This window comes from Triticum urartu, chromosome 5A (genome assembly GCF_056163025.1).
Source record: "Triticum urartu cultivar PI428250 chromosome 5A, HENAU_Tu73, whole genome shotgun sequence".
Classification (NCBI taxonomy): domain Eukaryota; kingdom Viridiplantae; phylum Streptophyta; class Magnoliopsida; order Poales; family Poaceae; genus Triticum; species Triticum urartu.
The window spans coordinates 530,365,068-530,375,879 of NC_141877.1; the positions used below are offsets into that span (position 1 = coordinate 530,365,068).

The following is a 10,812-nucleotide window of genomic DNA, read 5'->3' on the forward strand; positions in this document are numbered from 1 at the left end:
ACTTCTTACACCCGTTGTATGTGAACGAAAGGATCTATCACACCCGATTAACACGTGATGCTTCGAAGCGACGAACTGTAGCAACGGTGCACAGTTAGGGGAGAACACTTCTTGAAATTTTAATGAGGGATCATCTTATTTACTACCGTCGTACTAAGCAAATAAGATGTATAAACATGATAAACATCATATGCAATCAAATAATAGTGACATGATATGGCCAATATCATATAGCTCCTTTGATCCCCATCTTGGGGCTCCATGATCATCTTGTCACCGGCATGACACCATGATCTCCATCATCGTGTCTTCTTGAAGTTGTCTCGTCATCGACATGCAAGTCGTGATTCCCTTGACAAGAACATGATCAATCTCATACATCAGATATATCATTCATCACATCCTTTTGGCCATATCACATCACATAGCATACCCTGCAAAAACAAGTTAGACGTCCTCTAATTGTTGTTTGCATGTTTTACGTGGCTGCTATGGGTTTCTAGCAAGAACGGTTCTTACCTACGCAAAGACCACAACGTGATATGCCAATTGCTATTTACCCTTCATAAGGACCCTTTTCATCGAATCCGATCCGACTAAAGTAGGAGAGACAGACACCCGCCAGCCACCTTATGCAACTAGTGCATGTTTGTCGGTGGAACCGGTCTCACGTAAGAGTACGTGTAAGGTTGGTCTGGGCCGCTTCATCCCACGATGCCGCCGAATCAAGATAAGACTAGTAACGGCAAGCATATTGAACAAAATCAACGCCCACAACTACTTTGTGTTCTACTCGTGCATAGAAACTACGCATAGACCTAGCTCATGATGCCACTGTTGGGGAACGTAGCAGAAATTCAAAATTTTCCTACGTATCACCAAGATCTATCTATGGAGAGACTAGCAACGAGGGGAAGGAGAGTGCATCTACATACCCTTGTAGATCGCTAAGCGGAAGCGTTCAAGTGAACGGGGTTGATGGAGTCGTACTCGTCGTGATTCAAATCACCGATGGTCAAGTGCCGAACGCACGGCACCTCCGCGTTCAACACACGTACAGCCCGGAGACGTCTCCCATGCCTTGATCCAGCAAGGGGAGAGGGAGAGGTTGATGAAGATCCAGCAACACGACGGCGTGGTTGTGGATGCAGGGCGTCACAGTAGCAGGGCTTCGCCTATACTACGAGGGAGAGATGTAACGGGGAGAGAGGGAGGCGCCAGGGGCTGGTGTGTGAATTTCCTCCTCTCCCCCACTATATATAGGAGGGCCAAGGGGGGTGGTGCGCCAGCCTAGGAGATCCAATCTCCTAGGTGCGGCTGCCCAAGGGAGGTTTCCCTCCCCCCCAAGGCACCTAGAGGTGCCTTCCACTAGTGGGACTCCTCCCATATGGAAACCCTAGGCGCATGGGCCTATAGGGGCTGGTGCCCTTGGCCCATATAGGCCAAGGCGCACCCCTTACAGCCCATGTGGCCCCCCGGGACAGGTGGCCCCACCTGGTGGGCCCCCGGGACCCTTCCGGTGGTCCCGGTACAATACCGATAACCCCGAAACTTGTCCCGATGGCCAAAACAACACTTCCTATATATAATTCTTTACCTCCGGACCATTCCGGAACTCCTCGTGACGTCCGGGATCTCATCCGGGACTCCGAACAATATTCGGGTTACTGCATACACATATATCTTCATAACCCTAGCGTCACCGAACCTTAAGTGTGTAGACCCTACGGGTTCGGGAGACATGCAGACATGACCGAGACGTTCTCCGGTCAATAACCAACAGCGGGATCTGGATACCCATGATGGCTCCCACATGTTCCACGATGATCTCATCGGATGAACCACGATGTCAAGGACTTAATCAATCCCGTATACAATTCCCTTTGTCTAGCGGTATGTTACTTGCCCGAGATTCGATCGTCGGTATCCTTATACCTTGTTCAATCTCGTTACCGGCAAGTCTCTTTACTCGTTCCGTAACACATCATCCCGTGATCAACTCCTTGGTCACATTGCGCATATGATGATGTCCTACCGAGTGGGCCCAGAGATACCTCTCCGCTTACACGGAGTGACAAATCCCAGTCTCGATTCGTGCCAACCCAACAGACACTTTCGGAGATACCTGTAATGCACCTTTATAGTCACCCAGTTACGTTGTGACGTTTGATACACCCAAAGCACTCCTACGGTATCCGGGAGTTGCACAATCTCATGGTCTAAGGAAATGATACTTGACATTAGAAAAGCTTTAGCATACGAACTGTACGATCTTTGTGCTAGGCTTAGGATTGGGTCTTGTCCATCACATCATTCTCCTAATGATGTGATCCCGTTATCAACGACATTCAATGTCCATGGTTAGGAAACCGTAACCATCTATTGATCAACGAGCTAGTCAACTAGAGGCTTACTAGGGACATATTATGGTCTATGTATTCACACGTGTATTACGATTTCCGGATAATACAGTTATAGCATGAATAAAGACAATTATCATGAACAAGGAAATATAATAATAACTAATTTATTATTGCCTCTAGGGCATATTTCCAACACCTTTTATATCATTTGAATTAAATATATATAACTAAACAAAGAAGTATGTAAATATTGCATTCGTTTTGGAAAATGCATGAAAATTGCCTACTAAATTGAGTTATGTATGGTATAGAATTATGAGTCACCAATGATAGCTTGACATATTGGGAGAGGCAAATAACCCACTCAACTTTCTAGCTATAAGAACCACCAAACAGAAACATCTCAAACAACACCTTTACCAAAGAATCCACTAGCTAGCTTGCTCAAAGATTAAGTATGGTGCTAACAAAGGTTGTCGTCTTCTTTTCCTTAAACCTTGTTCTCATTGCCATTGTGCATGGTCACCCACCAATTTTCCCTACACCGCCTTTGGTGCCTACCCCAGTTGTTTCACCAACTCCGTCGAATGGTGGTTCCTGCCCAATCAACCCACTGAAGATAACTGTGTGCAGCAATGTGTTACTGCTGCTCAAGCTCCGGATCAACGTGCCGGAGACCGAGCAATGTTGCCCATTGCTTAGAGGGTTGGCTGATCTTGATGCCGCCGTCTGTGTCTGCACTGCCATCAAGGCCAACCTCCTTGGAATCATCAACATTGACATTCCCGTTGACCTTACCCTCCTACTAAACCATTGCAACAAGACATATCCCTCTAGTTTCACCTGCTCACAATGAGCTATGACCAACTATACCTCCCCAAAACATGCTCATAATCATGTATGTGAGGCATACCTATCTATGCCAACTCATTAATAAATTTTGTGTTTAAATTATATTTCTTTAGTTTTCAAGTTATGTTTGTGTCTGTGACATAAGTGTATCATATTATCTAATCCAAGTTATTGAGATCGATCTCGTGTCATTGAAGATATTCCCCTACAAATATGAGATCATTATAAATAATTCATAAATTACATCGTAGTCAATTGTTTGAACCATCCATCTATATACGACATAATAATGATTTTCCACAACTATGAAAATATCTATGATTTCTTGCTGTTACTAGGAACCATCTGCTGGCAGTCATTGATCATATGGTTCAACAGATTTTTTTTCTCAACTAGATGTGTTGATTTTGTTCATGTGGCCTCCAAACCCTACCATTAATTTTCCTAGCGTTATGCACACACTTGCTTAGCTATTGGCTACTTCTAGGATGAGTGGTTGTCCTGTAAGCTGATCAAGCTGTTGTGGGTCCCACTTGTAAGTGATTAATGGAACAATGATGTGGTCGTGTTGCTGATGTGGATATGCTGCATGTCAAGAGAAATATTATAGTGGGGATGAACTATTTAGGTATTATAGATATCTTGTGATTTGCAAAAAAAATCAGAAAAATCAAATTTTTCACAAAATCAAAGATTTTTTCATGATTTTCAAAAAATGTTGACATATTCAACTTTTTTCTTAAATTGAAAACATGTTCAAGATTGAAAACATGTTCATGATTTTTTTGTGAATGTGAAAAATCACGAAAATATAAAATAAAGAGAGGCAAAATAAAAAAATAGAAGGAAAAAAAAAGAAAGAATAGGAAAAAGTAAATAAAGATAAAATAGCATACATAAAGTATGAGAGAAAAACAAAGAAAAATAGTGGTTTAGGCAGGGTTCTACTCACTCCATCTCATAATATAAGACAATATTACACCCCAAAAATGGTGAGCGCAACTAGTGGACGAGCGCTCCTTCGGGAGCCTCGAAACGATCACTTGCGGGTGGGTTGGCGCGCTCTCAGTCACCGCCACGTGTCGCGCTCTGGATGCTCCCTCCGGTTTATCTTTTATTTTCCGCACGCATTTTCGGCTTTTAAACCCCTTTTTTCTGGGGTTTTCGACTTTTTGGTTTTCCACCGGTCTTCCTTAGCTTTTGGACCAAAAAAAAATTCCAAAAAAAATCACGCGAAGAAAACACTTTTTTTCTTCCGCAAGAAGCACTATTTTGCTTCTGCAGAGGTACGCTTGTGCTTTTGTGAGAGGCATGACTATGCCTCTCAGAAACGAATAAAAACGTGTTTTCTATTTTCTACCGCGAGAGGCACGGCCGTCCCTCTCGGAAATGAAAAAACAATTTTTTTGGTTTTCCCTTTCGCGAGAGGCACGGCCGTGCCTCTCAAAAACAAAAAAAATGCATTTTCTATGGTCCCACATGTAAGTGATTAATTGAACAATGATGAGGCCGTGTTGCTGATGTGGATATGCTGCATGTCAAGAGAAATATCATAGTGGGGATGAACTATTTAGGTATTTTAGATATCTTGTGATTTAAAAAAAATCAAAAAAAATCAAATTTTCATCAAATCAAAGATTTTTTTCACGATTTTCAAAAAATATTGACATATTCAACTTTTTTCTTAAATTGGAAACATGTTCAAGACTGGAAAGTTGTTAATGATTTTTTTTGTGAATGTGAAAAAATGCAAAAATTTAAAATAAAGAGAAGCAAAATAAAAAATAGAAGGAATAAAATGAGAGAATAGGAAAAAGTAAATAAAGATAAAATAATAAACATAAAGTACGAGAGAAAAACAAAAAAATAGTGGTTCACGAGGGTTCTACACACTTCAATTCATAATATAAGATGTTTTTACATCCAAAAAATGGTGAGCACAACTAGTTGACGAGCTCTCCTTCGGGAGCCTCGCAATGATCACTTGGGGATGGGCTGGCACGCTCTTAGCCACCGCCACGTGTCGCGCTCTCGACGCTCCCTCCAGACTTGATTTTGTTTTCCGCACGCGTTTTCGGCTTTTAAACCCCTTTTCTGAGTTTTTTTGACTTTTTGGTTTTCCATCAGTCTTCCTTAGCTTTTGGACCAAAAAACAAATTCTAAAAAAAATTGCGCGAAAAAAACACTTCTTTTATATTCCGCGAGAGGCACGGTTTTGCTTCTACGAAGGCATGATTGTGCTTTTGTGAGAGGCACGACTGTGCCTCTTGGAAACGGAATAAAACGTGTCTTCTGCTTTTTTTTCCTACCACGAGAGGCATGGCCGTCCCTGTCGGAAACGAAAAAACACTTTTTTTTGTTTTTTCCTTTCGTGAGAGGCACGACCGTGCCTCTCGAAAACGAAAAAAAGCATTTTCTGTTTTGTTCCTTCTGCGAGAGGCACAGGCATGTCTTTTGAAAACGAAGAAAATGTGTTTTCTTTATTTTCCATGTGCGAGAGGCACGGCCATGCATTTTGTAAACGAAAAAAATGTGTATTCTATTTTTTCCTTCTACGAGAGGCACGGTTGTTCTTTTATGAGAGGCACAACTTTGACTCTCAAAATAAAAAAATGTGTTTTTTGTTGTTTTTCCTTCTGCGAGGTCTTGCTTCTGCGAGAGGCACCGGCGTGCCTTTCGTAAACGGAATAAAAGAATGCATTTTTTGTTTTTCTCCTTCCGCGAGAGGCATGGTTGTGCTTTCGCGAGAGGCATGATCGTGCCTCTCGAAAATGAAAAAAATGTGTTTTCGGTTTTTTACTTGTCTTAGAGGCACGGTTTTGGTTCCGCGAGAGGCACCGTTGTGCTTTCACGAGAGGTAAGGCCGTGAATTTTGTAAACGGCCGTGCCTCTCGTGGAACATCTATAACATCTGCTTCCGGTGTTATTACCTATATAACATCGACTTTCGCCTCGAGGGGGTCATCAGTAGTATAATGATTAAGTCGTTGACCATTTACGACTCTCGATTTGGCCACCTCAGTGTTGTTGATCTTGATGGCTCCAAACGAGTAAACATCTTCAATGATTAAGGGTCCTCCCATTTAGAAAGAAGCTTACCCGCAAAAAATCTAAAATGAGGCTTGTACAAGAGAACTATATCACCAATCTTAAATTCACGTTTCTGAATTCCCCTACCATGATACATTCTAAATATTTAAAACATATTAGCATTCTCATAAGCTTGATTCCTTCATTCATCTATGGTGCTCATGTCAAGCAACCTCTTTTCACCAGCAAGTTTAAAATTATAGTTGAGTTTCTTAGCAACCCAATAAGCTTTATGTTCTAACTCAAGAGGTAAATGTCAGGCTTGACCATAAACCATTTTATATAGTGACATGCCCATAGGATTCTTATAAGCAATTCTATAAGCCTAAAGTGCATCATCATGTTTCTTACACCACTCCATCATTGACGTATTGATAGTCAATTGCAAAATTAATTTGATATCTCTGTTAGATAATTCAATCTTTCCACTAGACTGGGGATGATATGGTGATGCTACTCTATGGTTTACTCATACTTAGAAAGACCTTTTATAACAACACAATGAATAAAATATGAACCATAATCCGTCATAAGATATCTAGGACTTCCAAATATCAAAAACATAACCTCTTTAAGTATTTTAACATAAGGTCATGATCAAAACTTTTAGTTGAAATGTCTTCTACCAACTTAGTGACATTATCAACAACATTTAGAATATGAGTGTAACCATGTGAGATTAGAAAATTTCCCATATAATTAAACCCCAAACATCGGAATGTTCTATAACAAGAAAAGAGTTTATTAGCAATACCTGATGTGTACTAATATTACCAATTATTTGACGTTTTCACAAGAGAGAATAGATTTACGAGCATTTTTTAAAATAGTAGAACAATTGAAACTAGATTGTAAGACCTTGTACGCATTTTTCTATCTCCAGCTAATGCCTTACATAAGGATTAGAGTTACACTTCCTCAGTATCTCTTCCTGCTCATGTCCAGGTATACAACATCTAACAATATCATATCCTCCTTTTCTATATAGATGTGGATCACCCAGAAAAGTAATGTCTCAAATCAAGGAAAAAATTCTCTTTTGTTGAGAAGTAAACTTAGTTAGAATATACTTAGCAACAATAAAATTTGCATAATCAACAAACAATAAAACAAATTTATGAGAAAGTGAAAACTCCGAGGTTGTGACAAAGTGGCACACATGAAGTGTGCCACTTGTCAGCACCAGAGAAGGTGATATTGACCTTGCAAGGGGTACCCCTTAATTAGTGATTTCACGCTTCTAGTAGTGGCATTTGAATTTGCTTTCTGAGTGGAGCGGCTGATGGGCGAGCGTGTTGCTCCTTTGGGCCGGCCTATCGCCTCGAGTGGACTCGGTGCGTATCTTCTGTTAGGTGTGAGTTGTGATGACAATGGCCTAACAGCAAAAGGAGAACTTGTTCTCTTCTGCTCTCACTTTCTATCTCTTGTGAAACAACCCTCTTGTCTATGCTAAAAAAGAAAGAAAAAACTTGATGTATTTATTTAATTGTTTCTTCATTGTTGGAGTATTTGAAAATGATAAAATAATAGTTTTATTAACATCAATCCACTATGGTCTTATTGTAACACTGGAACACTGTTCAGGTAACAGGCCACATCTTGTGTTTAGTGGGGTGGAGTTTACCATGGCATCCTACTAAATATCAATGAGTTTCCGAAAAACTAATCTCAAGCATGAGCATGTGAGTTGGACTACCGATACATAATTACTATAGGCCTCCATTAATTTTTCACCAGTTTGCCTAAGAACGTAGTGTTATAATAGGTTTACTTCTTTATGGAATATAATAGGAAATAAGTAAATGCTTCCTTTTTATATCATTTGAATTAAATATATATAACTAAACAAATAAGTATGTAAATATTGCATTGGTTTTGGAAAATGCATGAAAATTTCCTACTAAATATAAGTTATGTATGGTATAGAATAATGAGTCACCAATGATTGCTTGACATATTGGGAGAGTCAAATAACCCACTCAACTTTCTAGCTATAAGAACCACCAAATAGAAACATCTCAAACAACACCTCTACCAAAGAAACCACTAGCTAGCTTGCTCAAAGATTAAGTATGGCGCTAACAAAGGTTGCCCTCTTCTTTGCCGTAAACTTTGTTCTCATTGCCATTGTGCATGGTCACCCACCAATTGTCCCTACACCGCCTTTGGTGCCTACCCCAGTTGTTGCACCAACTCCGTCTAATGGTGGTTCTTGCCCAATAAACCCACTGAAGATAACTGTGTGCAGCAATGTGTTGCTGCTGCTCAAGCTCCGGATCAACGTGCCGGAGACCGAGCAATGTTGCCCATTGCTTAGTGGGTTGGCTGATCTTGATGCCGCCGTCTGCGTCTGCACTGCCATCAAGGCGAACCTCCTTGGAATCATCAACATTGACATTCCCGTCGACCTTACCCTGCTACTAAACCATTGTAACAAGACATATCCCTCTAGTTTCACCTGCTCGCAGTGAGTTATGACCAACTATACCTCCCGAAAACATACTCATAATCATGTATGTGAGGCATACCTATCTATGCCAACTCATTAATAAATTTTGTGTTTAAATTATATTTGTTTAGTTTTCAAGTTATGTTTGTCTGTGTGACATAAGTGTATCATGTTATCTAATCCAAGTTATTGAGATGGATCTCGTGTCATTGAAGATATTCCCCTACAACATCTTAGATCATTATAAATAATTCATAAATTACATCGTAGTCAATTGTTTGAACCATCCATCTAGATACGACATATTAATGATTTTTCACAACTATGAAAATATCTATTATATCTTGCTCTTACTAGGAACCATCTGATGGCAGTCATTCATCATATGGTTCAACAGATTTGTTTTCTTCTCAACTAGATGTGTTCATTTTATTCATGTGGCCTCCAAACACTGCCATTAATTTTCCAAGCGTTATGCACACACTTGCTTAGCTATTGGCTACTCTTATGATGAGTGGTTATCCTGTAAGCTGATCAACCTCTTGTGGATCCCACTTGTAAGTGAATAATTGAGCAATGATGTGGCCATGTTGCTGATGTTGATATGCTGCATGTCAAGAGAAATATTATAGTGGGGATGAACTATTTAGGTATTATAGATATCTTGTGATTTTCAAAAAAAATCAGAAAAAACAATTTTTTCACGAAATCAAAGATTCTTTCATGATTTTCAAAAAATGTTGACATATTCAACTTTTTTCTTAAATTGAAAACATGTTCAAGATTGAAAAAATGTTCACGATGTTTTTTGTGAATGTGAAAAACACAAAAATATAAAATAAAGAGAAGCAAAATAAAAATAGAAGGAAAAAAAATGAAAGAATAGGAAAAAGTAAATAAAGATAAAATAATAGACATAAAGTACAAGAGAAAAAGAAAGGAAAATAGTGGTTCAGGCAGGGTTCCACTCACTCCAATTCGTAATATAAGATGTTATTACATCCCAAAAATGGTGAGCGCAACTAGTTGACGAGCGCTCCTTCGGGAGCCTCGCAACGATCACTTGCGGGTGGGCTGGCGTGCTCTGAGCCGCCACGTGTCGCGCTTTGGACGCTCCCTCCAGACTTTCTTTTAGTTTTCGTACACGTTTTCGTATTTTAAACCCCTTTTTATGGGTCTTTTTTGACTTTTTGGTTTTCCATCGGTCTTCCTTAGCTTTTGGACCAAAAAAAAAATCTGAAAAAAACAATCGGGCAAAAAAAACTTTTTTTCTTCCGCAAGAGGAACGGTTTTGCTTCTGCAGAGGCACGGTTGGGCTTTTGTGAGAGGCACGACTATGCCTCTCGGAAACGAAAAAACGTGTTTTCTATTTTCTTTCCTACCACGAGAGGCATGGCCGTCCCTGTCTAAAACGAATTTTTTTTTTGTTTTTTTGCTTTCGCGAGAGGCACGGTCGTGCCTCTCGAAAACGAAAAAACGCATTTTCTGTTTTTTTTTCTTCTTCCGCGTGAGGCACAAACGTGTCTTTCGAAAACAGAAAAAATGTGTTTTCTTTGTTTTCTTTCTAGGAGAGGCATGGTTGTGTTTTCGCGAGAGGCACGGTCGTGCATTTTGTAAACGAAAAAAATGTGTTTTCTATTTTTTTCTTTCCGCGAGAGGCACGGTTGTTCTTTCGTGAGAGGCACAACCTTGCCTCTCGAAATCGAAAAAAACGTGTTTTCTGTTGTTTTTCCTTCTGCGAGGTCTTGCTTCTGCCAGAGGCACGACCGTGCCTTTCATAAACTGAAAAAAAGAAAGTGTTTTTTGTTTTTCTCCTTCCGCGAGAGGCATGGTTGTGCTTCCGCGAGATGCATGACCGTGCCTCTTGAAAACGAAAAAACGTGTTTTCTACTTTTTTTACTTCTCTGAGAGGCATAGTTTTGGTTCCGCGAGAGGCACGGTTGTGCTTCCGCGAGAGGCCAGGCTATGCCTTAAATGGTCGTGCCTCTCGCGAAACATCTATAACATCTGCTTCCGGTGTTATTACCTATATAACATCGGTTTTGCCTCGAGGGGGTC

General features: G+C 40.2%; 1 protein-coding gene and 1 pseudogene across 1 annotated transcript; both read left to right on the top strand.

The window, feature by feature from the left end:
- Nucleotides 1–2,820: 2,820 nt before the first annotated feature.
- Nucleotides 2,821–3,230, top strand: LOC147972528 (putative lipid-binding protein AIR1 pseudogene; annotated as a pseudogene).
- Nucleotides 3,231–8,347: 5,117 nt separating this feature from the next.
- On the top strand, nt 8,348–8,808 carry LOC125556532 (putative lipid-binding protein AIR1). The gene has a single exon (XM_048719249.2). The coding sequence runs from the start codon at nt 8,378–8,380 to the stop codon at nt 8,774–8,776; it is 399 nt and encodes a 132-aa protein (XP_048575206.1). The 5' UTR covers nt 8,348–8,377; the 3' UTR covers nt 8,777–8,808.
- The last annotated feature ends 2,004 nt before the right edge of the window (nt 8,809–10,812 follow it).

Excerpts from the sequence above, each read along its gene's own strand:
- LOC125556532 (XM_048719249.2), top strand. The coding sequence starts at position 8,378 with ATGGCGCTAACAAAGGTTGCCCTCTTCTTTGCCGTAAACTTTGTTCTC.